The sequence below is a fragment of the Hippocampus comes genome, unplaced genomic scaffold (assembly GCF_001891065.2).
Source record: "Hippocampus comes isolate QL1 unplaced genomic scaffold, H_comes_QL1_v1.1 scaffold237, whole genome shotgun sequence".
NCBI lineage: Eukaryota > Metazoa > Chordata > Actinopteri > Syngnathiformes > Syngnathidae > Hippocampus > Hippocampus comes.
Genome location: NW_017806159.1, coordinates 364,721 through 390,634, shown reverse-complemented (window position 1 = coordinate 390,634; position 25,914 = coordinate 364,721). Strand labels below are relative to the sequence as shown.

The window sequence follows — 25,914 nt, the reverse complement described above, 5'->3', positions numbered from 1 at the left end:
GTGTGTGTGTGTGTGTGTGTCTGTCTCATCAAGTCTCATACATCAACATTTTTGCATTTCCTCTAAGCGATCCGCATCTCGCCCGGCTGAATCATTTAAATAGACGAGGAGCTGAGAGGGTGGATGTGGCTCATTTAAGATTTTCAATAATGGATTGAAGAACATGAAATATTCAGTCGAGACCAGTAGGAGGTACAATCCTCTCGCCAATATCAGAAGACAAACAAAATAAGTGGACGGGGGAGTAAGGAAAGTAATATCAGGTGGAATAATGGATGGGAGGCGGAATGAACTGGAATGGAATGAAGAAAACATTTGCGTTTCGCGGAGATTAAAACAACACTCGGGTTATGTTTCCTTCACGATAAACATGTGCATCATAAGCGAAGATGCGTTGTGGAGACAGCAAAAGGAAATCATCGTGGGTGTGATGGCCTCCGTGCAGCTTTCGCTAATCAATGAACAATCAGACGGCATTTGATTAAATCGCACTTTTTTTTTTCCCCCCTCCTGCAGGATGCGTAATGTTTACTCGGGAAGGGAGGGAGGTTGTCGAGAGGTAGGAAGGGATGAGGTAAATAATGAGTCGTTTTTGTAGACAAGAGGGCAATAAACCTTCAACAGCATCTTTATCAGTTTGTGGACATTGTTTTGTTGGTAGCGATCCCTGCAGAGCGTCAGAGTGGAGTCGGAGGCATATGAAGCGTGTTTGGTGAAGAAATGAGAAAAAGAGCAAATTCGGGTACATGCGAGGATACACGCGATGGAGTTTGAGGCCAAGTTAATGTGAGCGGAGTATTATACACGTTTTGGGAAGCGCCAAATAAGTGATGACCAGAAAGATGGCTGAAATGAAAACCAAAAACTGCTGCCATTATGTAAGAGCTGTTTTCGAGAAAAGACACTTTCGAACGTAAGTGTCTTGTCATAGGATGACATCACATTTAACGTTTTTTGTTTGTTTGTTTTTTTTTTTTAATAGTCAACCAATCTGTGACATGCTTCAGTCAAAATGCCCATGGATCAAGAATTACGGCGCGCCGTTCAACCTTTTTTTTTTTTTAAACTGCAGTCTTGAAAGCAGATGTTTTTTTTTTTTTGAGGGGGCGGCTTCAGTGCTGTTTTAACAGCTCTCTTTTTTTTTTTAATCCAGCAAAAGTGAAAAGATCACGTCCTTCAACACATTCTACTGAGAGCACATTCGCGTATAGAGCAAATTACAGCATGTAGCCACTTAGGAAGAAAGGGTCAGTGCTCACAAGCAATGGTTAAGAGGGTTCAAGTTGCGGTAATTATAGCGCAAGCCGCAATCACGAGAAAGCCAAGTATAAGACACATCATTTTAATTTGATTTGCCCACTCAAAAATAAATGTTTTTTTGAAGAGACAATAAATAAGGCAAAAAATAAATAAAAATAAAAATAGCAGGAAGAGAAGAGAGGAAAGTAATTGGAAAAGCCGAGACAAGTGTGCTCTGTGTAGGATGAGCTCATTTAAAAAGCAGAAGAGAAAGCACTCGTGACCTCGGGGTCGCGGAGGCAGGTTGGCTGCCTCCGTCAAATGTCGCGTCGTCGTGACAGCTCAGGGAGATGACAAGCTGAGCGGACACAGACTCTCTTACGAAATCCTGTTGGCTTTCGCCACCCAAGAAGAAAAAGAGATCATTTGAAAACATTGGGATTCCACTTGGAAAGCTCCATTTTTTCATCATTAGCCTTGTAGCATAATGGTCCAAGTCAGTTTTAAATTACTCTTGCGATAGCACTGAAAATGACAGATGTGCTTGTTGTTGTTGTTTTTTTTTTTTTTCCTTTTATGTATGGACCTATAGAGTCTCGGTCATACAAGTAATCCGCAAAGGTGGAATTGAAGCCACGAGACTTTTTTTTTTCTTGTTTTCTGAAAACTTAAAATTTCAGAAATATGATATAACTAAAATATACATGTACACTTTTTTTCCCTCTTTTTCGCGACTGTTTCCTTTCACATCAAAGATATCGGGGGGGGGGGCTTAACAGCGACCGGCCAGGCTTCTCATTATGTCCCCCCCATGTTGGTTATTTTGGTTATTGCTGTCTTGTCTATGTTCCTCTGAAAGGTTTGTCACTGGGAAGTAAATTCCGTGTGTGCTTCTTGCATACTTGGCCAATAAATCAGATTCTGATTTTAATTTAGAGAAAAAATAACTAAACAAAACAAAAAAAACACTGGAGATCTATCTCATAAATATCATCTGATGAGTACGCAAACACGGTAAGCAATGTCATAAATAGTTTATAATTTGCCAAACAAGACAGGCAAGTATAACCAAGTCATTATTAACAAAAGAATCTGAATTAAAGATGAGGGTTGTTTCGCGTTCCCCCACGCTAACGGTTGTTCACCATTTTTCGGCTTTATTTCAACAGAACGTGGCATCTCAACATACGCGATTTGATATTCATAGTAAAAAATGTATCTGTTGAGGAAAGACTTGGACTACTTGTCACTTTCTAAACTGAGGCTAACATTTGATTTTTCTGATCTACTCCCAGAAACCAAAGCAATGGGCAACCGTTTAGCACTCAGAGGACAAGTTGCCGAAGGATTAATGATGCACACCACATGTTTTCTTCATGCTGTACGAAGGGACAACCCGGCGATGTGAAACCGAAGGTTAAGGGATCCACTCAAGGGAAAAGCAGCAGACACAGCGTTAGATCGAAAGACTCATCTGATATTCAACTTATGCAGCCATGTCTGTCCTCGGCGTGGGCCGTTCTCCAGTGGGAGAACGGGAACTCGGCTTCACTAAACACTCAAAGCAAAGCGCACTATGTATGCGCCACAAAAAGCATGTGCGCATTCATTGCCGAGCAGCGTGTTTCGATGCTGCTTCAACAAAACTTACCGGTAATTTCCCTAACGGTGCGAAACACGTGAAGCTTTTCCGGGTCCAAAGCTTCAATGTCGTGATAGACGTCCCTGTGAATGATAATGTGACAATATAACATAACATGAACACCGTTGTCATTGAAGGGCAATGTAAATAAAGATGAAGAAATACTGCGTCAATGCATCCATTTTCAAATTCTCTCAATCACCAGGATGTGGAAGTGAAAAGAAGCCCCAATTATGTCTCACCCTTTAATTCCAGTGATGAGGAACACCAAATTGCCATTTATTTTGGTGCAATTGACAAACTTGTCGATGTTGCTGGAGTCGACCGTCTGAGCCGACTGCAGACTGGCGGTTCCGATGCCATCGCAGGCTGCCATGCGCAGTTAAGACGGCAAAAAGCATTCATGGAGTGAAGCGGAGAAATGTCACGCCAAAGAAGGGTGATTATGACACATTTGGGAGGGGGGGGGGGACACAAAAGGTCACACATTTAGAAATTATCCAGTTTTTGTTTTTTTTCTACATCCGGAACATTTCTCAAAAAGTTCACCTTTGGGGCAGATGTCAGTACAAGGAATGCACATTTTGATGCGGTTCTCCTCCACCTCCATCGTGTTACTGGGGCACGCGCGCACACAGGAGCTCTGGTCCACCACAAAGTTGTCTGGAAAAACATTTTGTTGTAAATGTCAACTACAAATTGTGGCTGTTTGGCTGCTACTTTTTGTACTCTGCTAAGCCAATCACCCCCCAAAAAGTGGGGGAAAGTCACTTTCTTCTTTCTGAGTCAAATGGGAAGATTTTTTTTTTCTCTCTAGATTTCTATCGAACTGTTCATGATGTTTACACCTGCTTTTTATATTTTTGAACCCCTTTTTGAACACCGTGAGTCATGCACAGCTTTTCAAATCGGTTTCCTAAATGTGACATACATTAACGCCTTTGACGGAGGTGTTTGCCTCATGCTTGTGCTTGTATTTGATTTTTAAAAGTCACTTGCGTCCCACGAACTATAACAACCCTCTCGGATTTTGCGTGTCTGTTGGACGGAGATGGCTGTTCTCCCTTGAGTCAATATCATATTCTTAAGGTTTGAAGTTTAAAGTATCGGTGTAATTTGGCATCGCATATTTATGCGAGCCTGGCTCATGACCTCAGACTGACGCTTTCAACGTGCCGAGAATACATCCGTTGGTTGAAAACACCCGTGGAAAAACAGCAGGTGAACGTAACGCAAAGCATTTTAAATATTGGTCATTTACGGGAGTTTATATGTATCCGAAAAAAGGAAAAAAAAAAACACTTCAAATGTGTTAAAACGGTCCGTATGACCGAAACGCATTACATCCATAAAAAGAGCCCCAAAGGGGAAAAAAAAATGCCCTCTGTCATCTTGTGCCTCTAATTTGACTTCTAAGAAACCACCATGCCTGAGGAAAAACAACAAATGGGACACAGAAGGTATGACCAACAAAGTGTCAATCATTTGCCGTGCACTTTCAGCCACACTCACAGAGGGCGCACCGCCCGCATCCTCACACCAACCTATTACCTTGGGCTTCAGGACTTTGCTGAAACTATGGCGAAATATCGATTTTAGTCAGACACATGGAGAGATGTATTAGTGAAGTGAGGCTGCATTTAAATGTTGAAAGCAACTTTTCCAACGTGATAGAAACAAAAAATGTATGCAAATACATGAGTGTCAACACGATTAGTCCCAGTACGAACGAACATCAGCCATTTTTGTAGAGGTAAAAACCAAAACAACCTCCCGACTGAGCAATACGTGGTCTTTAACAATAAAATGACATCATGCATAAATAAAGTCAGCGTGTTCAGACTTACGTGGACACTTCTTGACACAGAATGCTCCGTAAGTGTATTTCGTTCGAGGGTTGTGTTCCACCTGGAAGGTGGTGGGGTTGTACAAAAAAGGCTGTGGACACTGCGTCACACACGCCCCACTGTCATTGAAATTTGTGCATGCCTGTAGACATTGACAAAAAAAATACACGGCACACTTAGGAACAAAATAATGAACATCAGGGCCAATATTATGTCGTGTGTTTGATTAACAAACTGACTGGCAAATACGGGAAATGGTCTTGTGGACCCGTAAATTGAAACCGAATTCTACGAGCTGTACGCATGTCCGTCTGAATGCGCGCGTGCATGTGTTTTTGCGAACTTACAAAGCAGTCAGTGTCCTTCGGACCAAAGCAGCCACCTGCACACTCACGATGGCAGCAGTCGCTCACGTAGGGACCAAAACAGCGGCCGTCGCACTGCACGGCACACACCGTCTTGGTTACTGTGGATGTAGAAATGACACCGAGAACAACAAAATACTTACATGAAAATCTTCAAGCAGCCCTCCGAGGAGAGAAAATTAAGTTGGCTTCGCAGACACTCAGTCACGTCTGAACGATGATTGCAAGCTCTTAAGTGGATTGCACTGCTTGCCATTGAAAGAGACGCACAAAACTCTCTCTCAAATGCTGCCATTTTCTGTTAAGAGGTCCCTTTATTTCATCGCAAATATGACATAGCCCCAGAGAGTTATTTGCAATGATGTACCCGTGACGCCATCGATAATAAGGCCCAATTTGGAGATTGCACTTTGGGGTGTTCTCCCGTTTGTTGCCAAGCGGTCGGGCAACCCACATGGCTGTGTGTGGAGTTATTTTGAGGTGCAAGTAAATGCACACCATTATAGAAGCTGTACACTAACTAGGTCACATTGTAGCAAGGTGCCGTGTCTTTCGTGGTGTCCCATGGGAAGATAAAATATTTACAAAAAAAAAATATGTTTGCTTTGTGAGATACTGTGAAGGGCATGATTTTAATTTTTGTACGACTTCCAGTGACATGCAAATGTCATTACAATTTTGACCTTTTGTGGTGTCTGTGCGCCCTTTCCTTTCACATCTATCAGTCGGCCAATTATACCGTGCGCGCAGTCCGTCACAAAGTTAACGTATCAGCGGTGGGATTTCAAGTAGAATAGGAAAACACCCAGTTAACACGCACTGAGAATGATTCAAAACAGTGATGTTTACAAAAGAAATGGTCACAAAGACACCTTCTTGTTTTTCCATTGAAGACTGCAAACAAAACATTTTACAAGAAAGTGCAAGAACGGCGTTGACCCATATCGAGGCAAAAATTTGAAACATATTGCTGATAAAAATGCTCATGAGTCATCTTTGGTCATAAATTGAAAATGTGATCACTTCTGACATCAGAATGTATTGCTGTGGGTATGAAAAAATTTGCACATTGTCTTCAGTTTTAAAAACATTGAAATATTGCAAGCATTTTTGTGACCAATACCCCTATTAAAATAAATGTAATAATATTTGAACAAACATTTTTAACTAGCCTCTGATTTCAAAAATTGCGATTCATCAATTTGTTGTACAGTATTTGCGTAATGTGAAACGATGGTGAATTTATTTGGGTTTGCGGCCCTCCGAAATATGACTATGATGTGTTTTTACAACCAAAAATATTTTTTTTATATATTCCGGCAGCTACCACGTCCCGTAGCACAATTCTGCCTTCCACGGCTCTGTTTTGGTTCTACATCAAGATTTTAAAATAAATTGTTAAACCGGCTTAACTGTGCCCGAGGTCACCATGGTGACATATTTCATACATATTGTTTGAACTTATGGAGTTATAACTTATTGGGTTAACCAAGGTGATCCTTGTATTAGTCACTGACTGACAACGATTCCCTTTGTCGCTGATTTTGAGAGGTACGTATAATTACCCTTGAAAATGTCACAAAGCTCATCTTGAAGTAATTTCCCTTTCATAAAAAGTCATTACTTATCATTTCGTGCAGTTAACCAAAACCGACTAAAAAGGTTGTGAGCGAAAGTAAGGCAATTAAAGATGAATCATCGCACGCGCGTCTGGCTGAAATCAGCGGCGTGCGATAGAAAACATGATAATGGGGAACAAGACGGACGACCCCCAGTGCTTATCCGTGGCCCATCTGTAACACGTTGCTAACAGTGATCTTCATTCCTCATTATCTTAATGGGATCGTGACCACAGGACAACTATATCGAGATGTATCAACGTTGGAAGCCAGAAGATTAGGTGGTCTCAGCGGAGTGGAGGAGCGATGAACTGCAGATGAGAACATGGATGGCGGGGCAAGTGCAATCAAACAGGAGTAAGTGGAACATAAAACGGACAATATTTAATGGGTTGGGCGAAATTGGCCACGTGTGCTTGTTTACATTCTGTCTAACCTGCGGAGGTCTGCATGATCAAAAATGAGAGCGTGAAGGGAAGAGTCATTAGCAGATAGTTTGAGGGGAAAGTCATCAAACAGTTTGGGAAGTCCTTTTCTGAACCGCAAAGATGAAATGATAAGAATCGCGTAACAATCGGCATTCGAGACCTCCATCCTTTATCGACGAGTCCCAGTTACAAACTAGTAATCACACGCGACAGATAATAACATGCAGTTTTGTACCCATTAAGCTGCATTCACACAGAAAGTGACTGATAGGATGGGATGTGAATAGAATACAGCGATAAGAAGAGATGACAGCGAGCAGGCTTGTGGTTACGCTCCATGATAATCTCAATTTTTTGGGGGGGTGGGGTGAGAGTGCGCATAATGAGAGCTGAATAAACTATTGATTCAAGAATCAGAAAGCGTTATGTCAGCAACCCAGCGCTCGGAATGTCTGCGATCGAGACAGTGCGACCAAAAGCGCGGCCCAAAAGTGGCACCGAGAGCAAGCCTTAAGTACCTGAATGTACCGCACATTGGCACACAAAAACAAGGGAAGTAAACGACATCTAAACTGCCTTCCGCGAAATGAATTAAATAAGATACTGAAGCAATTAACGTGGTCATTTTTCTCCCCCCCCCCAAACTAACATTAGCAAGAGTGCAAGATATCAAATAATCGATTTCAAACATAAGCGAATAAGTGTGTCTTTTTGATAAATGTGTGCTTGTATATGTACCTCAACACTGAAAAATTGTGAAGCTGATTTCTATTCCAAGTTCCACCCTATTCTTAAGTGACTTTGTGATTCTGTAGGACGTTCGTTTCAAAAAAACAAAACAAAACAAAACAAAAAAACATCAGGGCTTGTTTTGAAGTGACAGCAGTTGTGAAACGCTTGGCAGAATACAATTCATGCTAGTGTTGCCTTGCTCATGAGAGACAATACAAATGCGCGTGTTCCATTTATACAACTCACAGCTTTGACATTGGTCTTCTTTAGGCCCCCAGCAACGGCCATTGCAGGAGCGATGGCACTTCTGACCTGCAAAAAAAAAAACAAAACAAAACAAAACAACATGGAAACGATCATTCATGCTAGCATACCGCGATCACTATGTGGGGATCAAATCGGGCGCTTGTGAAATAGATTGGACATGTAATCACTCGCAGGTGGGACACATTGCTTCAACGGGCGGATGGAGCGCATCTTAACTAATCGAAAAAAGTTATCGCGAACACTACGCTAAGCTACAGTCTGCAAGACGTTCAAAAGACCGGCGATGAAGCACAGCCGATCCGGCTAACGGGATGAATCCAATCATGCTCTCATTGGTCAATGTTGCGCCGGGAAGCAATCACGCGCCTTGTATGAGTGCCCATGGCAGGTACAGAACAGTACAGGGATATAACAAAGCCTCTGAGTCAGCTCATCTCTTACGTCTTTCCGCAATATGGCTGCCGATATGGCTGTATTTTTTTTTCATTATTATTTGATACTTTTTTTTTTAATGAATACAGTATTTTGGCACTGAAGCCGCAAAACGTGAAGCGCAAAGTGGCGAGGATTACTGTATATACTTAGCTACTGAGTGAAAGCCTACAAACAGAGTTGGTCCAAGTTGCACGAGTAACAAATCTGCTCTGGCTAGAAAATGGAGAAAATATTGTTGACTATTAAAAGTTCATCCATCCATTTTCCGATCCGCTTATCCTCACAAGGGTCACGGGGGGTGCTGGAGCCTATCCCAGCTGTCTTCGGGCAGTAGGCGGGGGACACCTTGAACCGGTTGCTAGCCAATCGCAGGGCCTATTAAATATCAAACTGAATATGAACCAACCATTCAGGTGCATTCACGATTACCCAGGAATACTTTTGATACAATTTGAAATCTTTCCGTGACATCACTGTTATGACAGATATCTTGATCACATTTGTCCAAAAAAATTGACATTAAATTCTACCAATCTGACTGAGATAAAGTCAGCAAAGCGCATCATAACTTTAATGCTTTAGTCAGTGTCACCCTGGGCGGTTTTGGAGAGCTTAATTGACTGTCTGGTAATTGAGTGAGAGGGAAGTGAGCCTGCGTAAGTGCAGGAGTGCTGTCCTCTGTCCATCAGCCTCTCCAGATGAGAGCTATTAGCGACGAGTCTTCCTCTCTTCCCCAACATGAGTCTCCATTTTCCGCCCTCCTGTTCTTCTTCATATGTGCCCCTCTCTACTGCACACTTTATCTCTTTTCATTCTCCATCTACCCTCCATAAGCCATCTCCTCACCGTGCTTCTCTTTCACTAAATGCCCAACATTGTTTGGCTTTGTTCATTTCTCCGGCCTGTTGCATTTTTTTTCTCCTCTTGTCCTCTGGCCTGACTCCCTCAAGCACGCTGATAGATCTCTCAAGAAGAGGTCGAGCGCATGAAAAGCTGCGTATACAAACTAAATGGCAGCGGGCTGTGAGTTGCTGCCTCAGAGCCCCCAAGTATGGAGAACCTTCACTCCACTCATATGTCTATTATAGTTCCCATTGGAGTCTGTTGGCCTGTGAAGTCAAATCGGACCAGATATTCATTTAAATCTCAAGATTTGCTCTGTGTCGTCAAATAAATTCTTAATGGCTCACAATAAACGTGTCCCACTACGACCATCATATTTCTGCAGTGATCTTAAAACAGTCTGTAAAGGTTGCATTGGCGAGGAGGCTTTCACACCAGGAAAGGCAGCAAAAAAATAGACTGTAGATGTCAAGCTTGAAGAAACCAAAACGAATAAATAGACAAATAAATTCAATATAGCTGAATTCAATTTCATTTAAATGGTTATGTTTGGCATAGGGCGTCACGGCGGTTGACCTGTTACATCTGCCTCACAGTGCAAAGGTGCAGGGTTCGATTCCAGCCGACCTTCCTGTGTGGAGTCTGCATGTTCTCCCCGTGCCTGTGTGGGTTTTCTCCGGGTACTTCGGTTTCCTCCCATATTCCAAAAACATGCATGACAGGTTAATGGGACACTCTAAAACGTGATTGTGAGCGCCGATGGTTGTTTGCCGATGTGTGCCCTGCGATTGGCTGTCAAGCGGTTCAGGGTGTGCCCCGCCTACTGCTCAAAGACAGCTGGGATAGGCTCCAGCACCCCTCGTGAAGATAAACAGATAAGTAAATGAATGGATGTTTGTCACCAAGAGAACGTCCTCAAAGTTGATCAACTGCGGACACAGATCATGACGGCAGCAAAACAAAAGATGGGGGGGGGGGGGTTCGGTCTCATCCATGTGGACACAAGGACAACGTCAAACAAGAAAAAAAACAAACAAGAAAGAAAACGGGGAAAAGATTTCTACATCATATTGATTGCAGTGGGCCTCTCTGAATTGTTGTCCATTCACCGAGAATAATATTTGTGAGGTCATATATTGTTCACTTACATGTGGCACTGCTGTTGGTCGGGACAACCACAGGATAGACCCCCGAGTTCTTGACAATGTCCTGCCAATGAATGGTGTCTGCGTGACACAGGAAGTTGTTTTGGTGGACATAGACACCTCCACTCAGGATCTCTGGAAAGACATAAAAAAAGTCAGTCAGTATCCATAAATGTGTCTCGAACATATTAGAAATCGAATTCCACATGGGATATGCTTGAAAAAAAGACTATATTTTCCATATTGTTGTCAAATATTTATTATGCTAGTGCTTGTAGTCGGGAGTGTCACTTTTAGCCATTGCTGGTACAAAACCGATGTAATCTTTCATCAATCATTCTTCCAAATTATGAATGATGCTGAAGAGCTAACTTGTTGGTTCTTAATCATTTTTCTTTTTCAAACGAGGGTCGCAATGTGATGCGGACACAGAAGCTTATTGCATTGCGGCGAAGCTGCCTGACCAAAAGCCATGCCATTTCACAAAAAAAAATATATATGTACCGTATATTTTCATATTTTGGTGTTTAGTCTCATTCAGGGCATAACTACAAACATGCAATCAATTATGTTCCTTTCCCGATACTTAATGAAACTGTAATAGGAGGCATTCCAGCAGCTCTCCCTTCTTCGAATTGAAGGTGTGGTGGCAGTTCAGAAAGAAATGAATTCAGCTCTCCGCCAAAGAAGCAATTATCGTGGGCTCAGGGGAGTTCTGGTCTCAAATTCAACTGATTTTGACAGTGTGATTCTGGCAAACGGGGCAGCATGATTTCATCGCTGTCGAGAAAAAACAATTGCGCGTCGTTCTCGGTGTCCACCGGCACACCTTATTTGATTGTGAGCCGACTTCCACTTTCACAACTGAATACCCTCTCAACCGTGTGTCACGATGCTGACAAAATACTCTGATGCGTCTGTGTTTTCTTTTTTTATGTAAATATTAAATATCACATGTTGAGCTATAGGCAGCCCGGTAGTCGAGTGGTTAGCACATTCCAGCTCCGGCCTTCCTGTGTGGAGTTGGCATGTTCTCCCCCGGGCCTGCGTGGGTTTTCTCCGGGTACTCTGGTTTCCTCCCACATTCCAAAAACATGCATGGCAGATTGATTGAACACTCTAAATTGTCCCTAGGTTTGAGTGTGAGCATGGATGGTTGTTTGTCGATGTGTGCCCTGCGATTGGCTGGCAACCGGTTCAGGGGGTGTCCCCTACCTGCTGCCCGAAGACATTTGGGATAGGCTCCAGCACCCCCCGCGACCCCAGTGAGGATAAAGCGGTTTGGAAAATGAATGAATGAATGTTGAGCTATTCCATCATTTCAATTGAAATGCACCTGATTTAGTTTTAGCACTTGAGACAGCAAAGGGATTTTAGCAGTTTCAAGCCTCATACAAATAACGTTTGTCTTGACAAGTCGCAGTTTGCATACTGGGATACGCGTATGATCTTTGTGTCATCTGTTTCCAACATTTTAGACACACACTGTTAGTGATGCTGATGCACGTGCTAACAGAACCCCGTGTTTGTTTACACACTCAAAACCGGAGAACACTTTTACATACAGTCAATGGTTACTCTAGATTAATCTAAAAAGAATATTTCTATGGTGTAGATTAGGGAAAAAAAAAAAGTTTGTCTGGTGTTGATTAGTGTGAAGAAACCATGTTTAATTAATTGCAGCCAACAGTGGAAAATCTGCTCTTTCAATGTTATGTCCTTACTTTAAGTGTAATGAGATCATTTTAATAAAAATAAAACAAGCATAATTGCAATGTCTCCCATGCCATCTGTTACGAAGAGATTAAAACAAATAAAACGTTTTCTACCACGATGGCTGTTTTCTTTATGCGTACGTGCAATTTGTGGCCAGGGGAAATCAGTGCTTCAATTCTACGGTACTAATGATTGCTTTGTCTGACAAATATCTCGGCTCGTTGATGTAGCCAAGGCGTCTATTATCAAGCCCTTGTAGTGAAAAATAAAAGCTGTCATCGTCGGTGCATGTGACTTGAAAAGGAAAACGAATCGACGGCGACGCGCCGCGTGACGACTGGAGGAAAACAATATGCAATTCGGGGAGGCGAAACAAATGCAATGCGAGCAATCATATCGGATAGTAAGCGGTTGCTGTGAGTGTTTCTGTGCGTTTTATGATTGCAGCGCAGGGATGAATATGATTAAGAACGGGGAGGCAAATAATGAACCAATGATCAGGGAAAGGGAAAAAAAAACATGTTAATGAGTTTGTGAGAGTGAATAAATTAAGTCTTGAGAAGATTGCTGGAGGTTTGCGTCGGAGAAACACGGGATTGTTTATTCTACTGTTAGACAACTGCATTAATTAATATCCCTATCGTGATCATCCTTCACTGATATGAGGTAAACACATGTGACTTCCATTCATTTTGCTCTCCAATTCCATTTCCATTTAAGGGTGCCTTTGAATTTCAAATAGAAACCAAGTTAAAAAAACAAACAAAAGACCACAAAACAGTGGCATGCATTTTCTCGTTAATGGATTCCAGATGCACTTGGATCAATAAACGACGCGCCACCAAGCAAAATCTCCTTTCTTCCCCGAAGCAAAAAAATAACAGGCGGTAAGATTAAGTCGCTATGTTTACCTAAAAATGTCACCGGTGATTACAGTACTGTTAAGAGCAGGTATCACTTTGATTCAACCATTGTGGATGACCATGACCGATCTTTTACAGACACTGTTGTGGGAAAAACAATGAACGTACATACGATATCATATTAGAGGCTTTTGCCTGTTCCTCCCAATAATTCATCCCTTGAAAAATGCTCATGAAAGCCAATGAATGCTGAGATGAAAATGCAACCTTAGTTTTGTGCCATGCTCACCAGCTAATCTTCGTTGCCACTTTGAGCGTGCAACATACATCTCAGAATAGATCATAACTTTCCTAATCTCAGCTCATAATAGCAACAGATGGAACATGTTCCCCCCGGGCCTGAATGCAATTTCAACACTGTTCTCAACAGTAAAACAGTCGCAGCGATTGAAATGTAACTGCACCATGGTGTGCAACTATTGACCCGAAAAACAACAACTGCCCAAACTTAATAACAATAAAGAGCTCCAGAGTTTCACTTTGGCAAACACATTCACGAGTGTGACATTGCCTTGGCATGAAAATGATTACGGATTATGGATTAAGGACGGGGCGGCCTGGTGGTCGACTAGTTAGCGCATCGGCCTCACAGTGCAGAGATGCAGGGTTCGATTCCGGCCCTTCTGTGTGGAATTTGCATGTTCTCCCCGGGCCTGCGCGGGTTTTATCCGGGTACTCCGGTTTCCTCCCACATTCCAAAAAACCCGCATGGTCGGCTGATTGAACACTCGAAATTGTCCCGAGGTGTGAGCGCGAGCGCGGATGGTTGTTCGTTTCTGTGTGCCCTGCGATTGGCGGGCATCCATTTCAGGGTGTCCCCCCCGCCTACTGCCTGGAGACAGCTGGGATAGGCTCCAGCATGCCCCGCGACCCTTGGGATGATGAAACGGATCAGAAAATGGATGGATGGATGGATGGATGATGGACATAGACCCAAAGACTTCGATCTTTTCCACCTTCAGGTGCGATCCTTTCCACGGTGCAGCAACCTGTTTGTGAAGACGGTAAGCTCTGAACCCCATAAATTTTATGTGGCTCGCGAAAGCAAATAAATCATGTCAAGTTCCATGATGCTTGCTAAAGTCTGAGCCAAAGTTTCAAATTGTCATATGTAATCCACAATAACGGTCATTATTCTTGATTTCTGATTGTAAAACTAGTTATTCCCAAAATTCATAACGGCCCTCCAAGGGAAACCGTAACTACAATGTGGCCCGCGAAAAAAAACAATTTGACACCCCTGCTGTAAAATATTGTGAGAATCATATGAAGCAAAGAAATAACGGAACAAACATTATATGACAGTATTAGAGTCAACTGAGGGGCTGAATTTCCAGGACAAGTTGGACGGCTGTCAAATCAAACTGAAAAAGTGAATGGAAAATATTCTCGAGCATTCTTGCATTGTTTAGCAACCTTTACGATGGCCCAGGGAAGGACCAGAGGCGGCCCAAATTCATTTGTGGCGGTCTGCCGCAGGCAATTATACACGTGGGAAACATTGCGGCCGTTACGGCTTATTTCGCGGAGCCGCTCAATGACATCATCGAGCGGATCAACGAATTGAAACATCACAGCCAATCACAAAATGTGGCGATCCCACATAGACCATCAGATTGGCGTTAAGTCTGGTCACAATTAATTGTAATGCATTCTGTACGTACACCGGTATAACAAATTGAATCACTTGAACCTTTCTAGTTTGGGGGGCGGGGGGGGTTCCCTGGATCAATTGTCAAGGGAGGATTTTAATGGCAGGGGGGCATCAACCATCACCCTGATCCCCTAGCATATGCCCGGCCTGCAAAAAGTAATTGCATTCCTTGCCTGGTGATTAAATTTAGCGCCGATCCCTTCCAACACAATTGTTTCCTCTGAGTCTTTATGAAAAATTGCTGAGATTTAGGGATTATAGTATTAAACTGAAGCAAAGCTGCACATCCGCTTAAAGATGAGAAGACAGCAAAAAAAAAAAAAAAAAATCATTAAATTATGACAGAATGGTTGTGGGATGTATTGTAGGTTTGCATCCGTGCTTGCTTTCTTTCATCTTAAATTGTGATAAAACCCTGGTAATCTGAGTTTTATGGAAAAGGAGGAGGATGAGGGGCGGGGGGAGGGGGAGGGAGACGGGCTATAACAGAACACTGATAAGATAAATCTGTGAGAAAGGATGAATAACAAAAGAGAATAAATGGAGACAAAAAAAAAGACAGGACAGACAATATTATCAAGGCATGAGCAGTCAATGATTAAAAAAAAAAAAAAAAAATACAAGCAAAAAGGACCTTCAGCTGGAACGGCTGAGGGCCATTTAGTTTATCGGGGCTGATGGGTGATCAGCCTAATGCTTGAATGAAAATGAGCCGCTCTTTTGAAACGAGCTAAATAAAACAGCGGGAGTCAAAGACACAAGGCCGGAGAAAGGAGAAAGAACGAATGTAAAGTGAAGAATACCAAGTATGCTGCGGTTTATAACACACAGCCGGGCTGTTGAGTGTGTGCTTTACGAAGGCGACAACACCAAGTCAGAGGGCCTCATTTTTTTTTGTTTGCTTGTTTTTTTTCAACACCAAGTGACACATTATCTCACGGACAGACCACGACGCTAACTTTGTTCACGTCGCACTTGTGCGCTAGTGTGTGAAATTAGATGGTCCCTGCGCAAAGGGAAGAGGGGAAACCGGTGTACCACACTAATAAGGACAACAATTAAAAACAAAACAAACAAAAAGGAAAAAAAAAAACACAAGCGCCAGCTATAGCACCATCTGCGCAAAATTACGACATTATTTAATCCTGTTGAAAGTGTCTCGGTTGATGCTAGAGCGACAAAGGGGCTCGGCAATGAACTTCGCCGTGTCCTTGCGAACAACGGCGTCTCACACAAACGCGTGCACATCATATTTATGTAACCTGCCTCGAAACTATGATTAATTTTGAACTGTGCGAAGCACGTTTAGAGTTCCTTGTGTATGAAATGCAGTTCACTGCCAGAGGGCGCAATTATCCGTGTAATCAATGAAATAATTGTTCGGATAATCACGTCTAAAAAGATTCATTAGTGACATCGCTAATATAGAAATATACACACTCACACGAACACACGTTCTGAGGACAGCAAAAAGTGCTTTAGGACCTTCGAAAGTAGTAAAGTAGAGAAGCAGTGTTTGAGAGAAGCCCTGTTGTGTTTCACACGTTTTCTAAAAATGTCGTTGATGTTCTCTCACCATTTGATAACAGATTTTAAGCGCCTTTAAACATTTATTCAAATCACCGTCATCCATTGTCACTCACAATGGAACATTCTGCTGCGCGGGGCAGATGGGTGGACTTGAGTGCAAGAATCAAAGAACAGCCAAGCAGTCTTTGAAGAAAGAAAATAAGGATTGATTATCTTCATAGAGCGGGTCAACTGATGGAATGAACAGAACTGAAGACAAAGTCAGAAAATGAAGAGAACCAAAAATGGACCTGAGATACAGCTGAATTCATAACAACAAATGAGGTAATGAACATGGAGACAGGGAAAAGGAGAAGGCAATAGTGAGACGGCGTTCGTGCTACCGTTGGGAAATATTTGCACTGTCAAATTTCTCATGAATGATATCTGAACAAAAACTTGTTGCCATCTAAATAATGAAATAAGAAGTACTGTAAATACTGTTTGGTAGAGTTCAAAATGAGTGCTGTTCAAAATCTTTTTCATTTGTGCAACCCTGTCTTATTTTTTTTTTTTTTTTGAACGTTCCTTAAATCAGAAATGATCTTGGAAATTCAGAACTAATACTGTCAGTAATTTTGATATATTTTTGAAAAATAGTTATATTTTAAATTTTTTTCAAAAAGGCCCAATGTGGTCCCCAACTGACAAGATCTGCACATTCTTCAATTGAACGTCAACGCTTGGGACACACAACAGCGACATTTAATTTGGACCTGCAGAAAATGATCTCGATGATGTCTTAAAAAAAAAAAAATGGAAAAGAGATCATCAGACATTTCACGTGTAATCATATACAATCCATACTGTATATACAGCCAACAATAGTTCATAAGCTGGCCACATTTTGAGTTGATGTGCCCTTTTCTTTTAATGAACATTGACATAGAAAAAAAATACAATTAACAATGAAATTCTTTTTCATAATCCAGAACAACAGGTAATTATTAAAGCAGATAATGGTCCCTGAAAATAAATGATCATCATGCTTGCTGTTGCATGCGGTAACACCCCTGATCTCTCAGTGGAAACCTGAGATGAGCAGAAGAGTCCTTTTCATGTTCCATTACCCACCACTGCTCCCGTTAATATCTGCTCCACTAACCAAAGACTTCAGGCGCGTAGGGAATAAAAATATGTACATTATATCAATTATTACGCTGCCAAAGGGGAGTGCGGGGTTGGCGGCTGAGTACTGCAAGTGGATTTATTGCAGTTATTTCACGACTTTAAAAGAAAGCCTGGGTGATCATTGTTATTTTGGAAATTGGTGGTTATCAGTAAAAAATGTGTGGGCTTGTAATGAGCAACCATTCCATCAATAATGCCCGCTATTTTCATGGCAGCGGTTAAGTTATGTCCGATTAGGGTCGGTTAAGCAGAAACTTAATTGACTGCCCAAGGAAATTCTGTCTTTCAATTTCTCCCACTGTGGTATTAAAGTAACACAATAAAAGTTGCAACATAAGCGGTAGTTAGTGAAGAAGCGAGGCGGTGGATTAATTATATGATCTACACAAACAAAAACATTAAAAAAAAAAAATTAAATTAAAAAAAAATAGAAGATAAAGGAAAAATTTGACTTTAACGTTCCACAAGATGTGGATGTGGTCATACTGTGTCACGTAGGATAAAATTGGCATATTTGAAGAACGAACTACAAATTCGGGTAGGAGTGCAAACTTCATAAAAATGAAATTAAGCGGTCAACTGGTGAGCACGTCGGCCTCACAGTGCAGAGGTGCAGGGTTCGATTCCGGGTTTTGGTCTTCCTGTGCGGAGTTTGCGTGTTCTCCCTGAGCCTGTGTGGGTTTTCTCCGGGTATTCCTGTTTCCTCCCACATTCCAAACACATGCATGGCAGGCTGATTGAACACTCAAAATTGTCCCTAGGTGTGATTGTGAGTGCAAATGGTTTGTCGTCTACGTGTGCCCTGCGATTGGCTGGCAACCGGTTCAGGGTAGCTGGGATAAGCTCCTGCACGCCAAACCATCTTTTGTTGTCTCACCATCTCTGTCAGACAGGAGCATTACGGAGGAATCAATTAATACCAATCCCAACTGATGGCCAGGTCCGGACTTCAATTTAACACTCTCCTCCTCATGATCCACATTAGGGGCTCGCAAATGTGACAATAAGAATGCCAGCCTTCAAAAAGAATGTCCCTCATCCCCACCCCGGTCCGGAAGAAGTGAAATATTGAGTGTGACACGGGAGTAATTGCATGGGAAGTAATCAATTAGTCAGACAATTGAAAGAGACCTGAGGTCTCTGTGGGCTGCCAGGCAAACGGCTCAACTGAATTCTGGGAATGCACACTGAGCTGAACTTCCTTCCGCTGGCGTAATTGCTCTTTTTTTTCTCTCTCTCTCTCTTAGTAGATGGTGAATGGTTGGAGATCTGAAGGAGGTAGCAATTAAATGCTCCTTCCGCAGGGGCACAAGTCCACGGGTATCTCGCAGACTCAAATTGTCCCTTTCACCTTGCCCATTCTTTTGTTCCCCTGTCCATCATTTAGCTTCACTTTCCCCCATCGAGCACACAAGCGGGGGGATTCCTAAAACAATTCACAGTCTCGTTTGTGCTACAAGTTAGATGCCATTTCTTCTTGCGACTTGCTTTCTGAGCCATGGTTTGAAATAAATCAGATGTGCAGTAAAGATGGTCAAGAGTCGCAGTTTTTTTTTTTATGCATAGAAAAAGAAGTGCGATATGCCGGTGAAAGGTGTCGGAGTGAAAAAAGAGTAAGTCTCCCATCCTCTTCTTCATCATCTCTGATTTGAAAGAAAACCTCCTCCTTTACACGCCAGTAGCCTCCTACCCCCTCCATCCTTATTGCCTCTGTCTGATTTCGCTCGCTCCCTCTCTACAGGTTAAGAATTGCTCTCCCTTTGATGGTATGAATTTATAATGTACATGGACATTTCTCATATATCACATCTGCTTCCTTTCACACACGTCTCTGACAAGATCAGCAATCATGTGACATATTTGCAGCTCGAGACAGTTTCCTGGCCCTTCTCAAAGTGGAACGAGGAACTTCACCCATCAAGTTGAGAGAATTCGGCACGGCACACCGTACATTAGAGCGAGGCGATACGACACCGAGACAATGTTAAAGTTGTATTTTTGTTTTCTCTCATCGTGTCTATCGTCAGTTGTCACCTACAGTAAAATACCAGTGATAAGAAGAGAGAGAGGAAGCTTGATTTGATGAGCAAAAGCGTTCACGTTCTTATGCCGCGCTACCACCAGGTGGCAGACTAAACAACGACACGGCGAATGCATACGGACACACGTACATTCGTCACAAGTGACCAAACTACGGTGCAAAATTAAATCTAACAGTCACTGAAAAATAAACGATTCCATTCCAACGAAAGTGAGAAAAGATAAGAAGTCATATGTGCTGTATATTTTTTGATAGAGTGACTGAAATTATATCGTGGTAAAGTATATCGTTATTGTGATATAAAATGGCCTGTTTTTTTTTTCCTGTAGCCCATCCCGAAAGGATGGTACAAACATAAACATAACATAGTTTGTTTTTGGTGAAAGGTATTGATATGAAAATTCAGGAGCATGAAGTGGAACAGATGAGGAACTGAGAGCCAAAGAGGAGCGTGAAAAGAAATGAAAGTGAGACAGTGAATGAGACAAATAAAGAGAGACCAGATGGGCCATGAAGAAGTGGATAATGCCTTTGGCGTATACCGCCGGCTTCTGTACATGCATGCGACGAGAGAGGATCATTCAGCAGATGGGTCCTCACTTTGGAAGTTTCATTTTGGACAGACGCAGAGCAGGCGTAGGGGCGTTTAGAAAGATGAATCAACAGCGCTGAGCAAATCTGAAAGAATAAAGATATTCTGGCAAAAACGAGGGGGGAGAAGGAGGGGGCGGGGTGAAGTAAATTATGTTCAATCGGAAAACTAATATGTGCTCCTTTACTGAGGTTTTTTTTTTTTTTTTTTAGTCAGTGTATCGGACTAGCAGGTACTCTTAGAAGTAATTTTTTTTTTTTTTTAGTCGGCGTATCGGACTAGCAAGTACTCTTGGAACTAGCTCTGAAAGTATTCTTGGACCAACGCACACAATTTCACACCTTTTACATTGAGTGTGTTTATTCTTAGAGGTCCCTTTGTTTTCCTGAGTTTTGGCAATTTGCAAAATAAATAGATATTAAATTAATTGGTTTTGTGCAGTACACTAAGAAGTATAGTGTAGCGGTTCACTCGCCTGAGGAGTTTGCGTTCATATGCCACTGACAGTATGAATGTGAATGCGTATGGTTGTTTTTCTCTATATGGGCAACCGGTCTGTGGTCTACTCTGCCTTTTGCCAGGTGTCAGCTGGAACTGGCTTCAGCTCCCAGCAACCCTGAACAAGTTAAGCGGTATTGAAAAAAGGATCAATGGAAAAATTGTTAAATGTATGATACAAAAATATGATGTTGTCATCTCGTTTCCTTTTATTAAGCTTCCAGTGGACATAACGGTATTTAAGTAACATGCTATAAACACATATGATGTAGACCCACACGTCCGTGCTGTCACAAACAGTCCCAAATATGTGATGCTGGCTTGAAGATGTCCACAAAAAAAACAAAAAAAACTTACAGCCAAATTCATAAAAACTGAGCTGTTGCCACTGCCTTTATCTCTGCACCGCTCAAAACACAGTGAACGTCTGACATCTCTGTGGCTATGCCACCATGATATATATTTGATGCTGGCTTGAAGATGTCCACAAAAAAAACAAAAAAAACTTACAGCCAAATTCATAAAAACTGAGCTGTTGCCACTGCCTTTATCTCTGCACCGCTCAAAACACAGTGAACATCTGACATCTCTGTGGCTATGCCACCATGATATCAGATTTGAGTCCTCAGTGTTGACTAAGTACCCTCAACTGCACCAAGTTTTTATTTCTAATTCCCTCCGTGTTCACCGAGCACCCCCAGACTGTCTCCAAACTTTTTTTTTTTTTTTTTGCGGTTAAGTTAGCTAAGCTTGATTGAAAGGTGCATCGGAGGAAGTCCCATCCTTGCTCAGCCGGGGACCCTCCTCCACCCCAGTTCTTTAGCCCCCCTCAAGTCCACAGAGGCCATTCACAGCACTCAGTGAGGAAGCCAGGAAAATCAATAAGTGCACTGCTACAATACACTAGCGACAAATTGATTTCATCCAAGGCAATTTCAAACCAAGCAAAAGGCACATGGGTTTCAGCACCGGGTGGGGGAGCGCGGGGGGCGTTTTACTGCACCTCGCCCCGATTAGCCCCTTCTGTAGTTAATATATTTGATCCTCTCATCCTTTACATGTTATACCGTTGATCGATTCGATCGACCTCTTTACCCATCTCCTGGGAGCTACTGGCAGTTGAACAATGAACTCATCTGACAGCAAAGTCAAAGCCTCTGTGATAAATGAGACAGCTGACCCAAACCCGCCAAACCACTTGAGGGTAGAAAAAGTTTTGAACTTTGCGGTAAGATGTCAAATAGTTGATCGACCCTCATGATTCAAACACAGAAAGTGGCTTTGGCATAGCAAGCAAGCTGGTGGCTAAGAACTTCTCAGTCATCGTGGAAAAGGTTCTCAACGGAATCCCAACCGAGAACTGAACTTTGTAAATGAGTCAAAATATTTGATTGAGATTTTAAGATAGTTAACGATTCAACGTCAGAGAATCGTTTATTAAGAGTTGGCAGTTGTGAAGCTGAATATTGTGTTTGTTTGGCTGGAGAAATAACTTTTCAAAGTACCAATGTCTATGGTTGAACTTTGACTGGACATCTCTGGAATCACAAATGTGCATTTTCAGATTTGACTGAGCCAAAGCAAAACGGTCAGCTTCACACCGTGAGTTGCCATGATAATGACAGATGGCAAGATTGTGTTTTAGTCGTTTACTAATTCATTCGTACGTCATGGGCGCCGCAGCCAACCATCTATCTTGACGACTGATCATAAAAAACAGAAAACGCATGTTATCTTCTTTTTTTTTCCTCTTTTTCTTAGCATGTTCAATATTCGTCTTATGGGTTGTTCGGAAGAAAAAGCTAAACCGTGAACACGAGCAGTGATACCAGCGGTAAAGCAGATTCAGGCCTTGGCTGTGATGCACAACTTCCCTTGCACGTTATGGCTGGAGGCCACGGATGGTGCATCAAACTGTGGCCTTGCACGGAGTCCATCCTGAACTCCCCGAGCACTATAGCATCAACTTGGCACTGTAATAAAAAGGACCATCTTGGAGAAATAAAGCTGCCAGTGGTGATATAAAAAAAAAAAAGAAATTCCCAAAGCGTAGTGCAACAACATGTGGGAAGGAATCCAAGTTGGATCATAACGCTCAAGCACATACCGGACTTTCACAAACAATTGCTGCAGGCTGTGCCGTTTGCTCTGGCCGGAGAAAAATAAATAATAAAAAAACAAAAACAAACAATAAATAAATACATAAATATAACAAAGTAATCAAATGATTAAAAGAACAAAACAACGGAAACAGATGTGTACATTAGGGATGCATTGACTTGAACATTCTTGGCAGAAACCAGAATACCACAACAACCTCAAAAAAAAATAACAATAAAAATAAAATAAACACAAATTCCTCAGTTTGATCATTTTATGCACTTGGCCAAATGTGTCCAAGTGCCAGCTCTCGGCTTCCTTTTGAATGATGCAGATGCTTTCACACCCACCGGAGACGGCGTCCTCCATGGTCCGCCAGCCTCCTCGCGCCTCCTCGCCGCGGGGCAATGGCCGCCCTCGGCGGAAGGAGGAATTTTGGGCTCATTTTCCCACCACCCACCTCCACTCAGTTTAGTGGGCCGTCGGCGCACATGTGGCTCCACCAAGGTGCACTGTTTTGTTTTCTTTTGTTTATTTACACCCTTCCTTTTTTTTTTTCCTATGTCTAATGTTACCCCAAGCTCCAAGGCAGTGCCACGCGACGGGGACAGACACCGTGGTTTCTCCCAGAGGGGCTCACTTTGAAGGTTTTTGCTTGCGGCATCACAGCATCCTGTTTCAGCTATGTTGGTTGGGTGACCCAAAAATAAATAAATAAATATTCCGGTGACCGGATTTTTGGTGCACCGCCGGTTTATATTAATGCAAACATGACATACATGGTTACGATTATGAATTATGACCGCAAAAAAACAAAACAAAAAAAAAACGCAAATATGGGGACATCCTCGCTAGTTTGGTGTAGGGTGGCCATGCAGTGACGCGTACGGACAGGATATTCAGACAACATTTCATGACAAAATTGAATGTGTCGAATTTCGTTAATTTGGGAGTCAAACAAACACCAACTGACCATCAAAAGTGTATGTTTGAATTTTAAATAGCCAATTCCTATGAATGGATAAAGACAGAAAACAAGGTGGGCCTTGACACTGTAAAATAAATGCACTGAATGCTAGTCAGTTGTTTTAGTATGAATTCAAGCCTACCTAATTTTTTTTTGTGGACCACGGTAGTCAGATGCATGGGCCCATATTATGAATTAAAATTTTTTTGGTTGTTTATGAATAAAACACACTTATAGAATGACTTAAATCTAGTTTATGTTGCTCCCTAATATAGACAAAAAAAACAATTTTTGAAAACAAACCAAATTGCAAACTGCAGTGTATTTGCAGTGATAAATACCCATCATTTTTTTTTTTTTTTTTGCGGTTAAGTTAGCTAAGCTTGATTGAAAGGTGCATCGGAGGAAGTCCCATCCTTGCTCAGCCGGGGACCCTCCTCCACCCCAGTTCTTTAGCCCCCCTCAAGTCCACAGAGGCCATTCACAGCACTCAGTGAGGAAGCCAGGAAAATCAATAAGTGCACTGCTACAATACACTAGCGACAAATTGATTTCATCCAAGGCAATTTCAAACCAAGCAAAAGGCACATGGGTTTCAGCACCGGGTGGGGGAGCGCGGGGGGCGTTTTACTGCACCTCGCCCCGATTAGCCCCTTCTGTAGTTAATATATTTGATCCTCTCATCCTTTACATGTTATACCGTTGATCGATTCGATCGACCTCTTTACCCATCTCCTGGGAGCTACTGGCAGTTGAACAATGAACTCATCTGACAGCAAAGTCAAAGCCTCTGTGATAAATGAGACAGCTGACCCAAACCCGCCAAACCACTTGAGGGTAGAAAAAGTTTTGAACTTTGCGGTAAGATGTCAAATAGTTGATCGACCCTCATGATTCAAACACAGAAAGTGGCTTTGGCATAGCAAGCAAGCTGGTGGCTAAGAACTTCTCAGTCATCGTGGAAAAGGTTCTCAACGGAATCCCAACCGAGAACTGAACTTTGTAAATGAGTCAAAATATTTGATTGAGATTTTAAGATAGTTAACGATTCAACGTCAGAGAATCGTTTATTAAGAGTTGGCAGTTGTGAAGCTGAATATTGTGTTTGTTTGGCTGGAGAAATAACTTTTCAAAGTACCAATGTCTATGGTTGAACTTTGACTGGACATCTCTGGAATCACAAATGTGCATTTTCAGATTTGACTGAGCCAAAGCAAAACGGTCAGCTTCACACCGTGAGTTGCCATGATAATGACAGATGGCAAGATTGTGTTTTAGTCGTTTACTAATTCATTCGTACGTCATGGGCGCCGCAGCCAACCATCTATCCTGACGACTGATCATAAAAAACAGAAAACTCATGTTATCTTCTTTTATTTTCCTCTTTTTTCTTAGCATGTTCAATATTCGTCTTATAGGTTGTTCGGAAGAAAAAGCTAAACCGTGAACACGAGCAGTGATACCAGCGGTAAAGCAGATTCAGGCCTTGGCTGTGATGCACAACTTCCCTTGCACGTTATGGCTGGAGGCCACGGATGGTGCATCAAACTGTGGCCTTGCACGGAGTCCATCCTGAACTCCCCGAGCACTATAGCATCAACTTGGCACTGTAATAAAAAGGACCATCTTGGAGAAATAAAGCTGCCAGTGGTGATATAAAAAAAAAAAAGAAATTCCCAAAGCGTAGTGCAACAACATGTGGGAAGGAATCCAAGTTGGATCATAACGCTCAAGCACATACCGGACTTTCACAAACAATTGCTGCAGGCTGTGCCGTTTGCTCTGGCCGGAGAAAAATAAATAATAAAAAAACAAAAACAAACAATAAATAAATACATAAATATAACAAAGTAATCAAATGATTAAAAGAACAAAACGGAAACAGATATGTACATTAGGGATGATGCATTGACTTGAACATTCTTGGCAGAAACCAGAATACCACAACAACCTATTAAAAAAATAACAATAAAATAAAATAAATACAAATTCCTCAGTTTGATCATTTTATGCACTTGGCCAAATGTGTCCAAGTGCCAGCTCTCGGCTTCCTTTTGAATGATGCAGATGCTTTCACACCCACCGGAGACGGCGTCCTCCATGGTCCGCCAGCCTCCTCGCCGCGGGGCAATGGCTAACCCGGCGGGAGGAGGGATTTTTG

At 42.2% G+C, this 25,914-nt stretch overlaps 1 protein-coding gene across 1 annotated transcript in view; it reads right to left on the bottom strand.

The window, feature by feature from the left end:
- Positions 1 to 25,914, bottom strand: part of erbb4b (erb-b2 receptor tyrosine kinase 4b) — a 77,879-nt gene that overhangs the window by 44,415 nt on the left and 7,550 nt on the right. The window contains exons 5-11 of the mRNA XM_019895350.1: positions 10,566 to 10,697; positions 8,119 to 8,184; positions 5,076 to 5,194; positions 4,729 to 4,870; positions 3,431 to 3,544; positions 3,124 to 3,250; positions 2,891 to 2,964 (exon numbers count right to left, since the gene is read on the bottom strand). Coding sequence (XP_019750909.1) covers positions 2,891 to 2,964; positions 3,124 to 3,250; positions 3,431 to 3,544; positions 4,729 to 4,870; positions 5,076 to 5,194; positions 8,119 to 8,184; positions 10,566 to 10,697 — 774 coding nt within the window. The remainder of the gene's footprint in view (positions 1 to 2,890; positions 2,965 to 3,123; positions 3,251 to 3,430; positions 3,545 to 4,728; positions 4,871 to 5,075; positions 5,195 to 8,118; positions 8,185 to 10,565; positions 10,698 to 25,914) is intronic.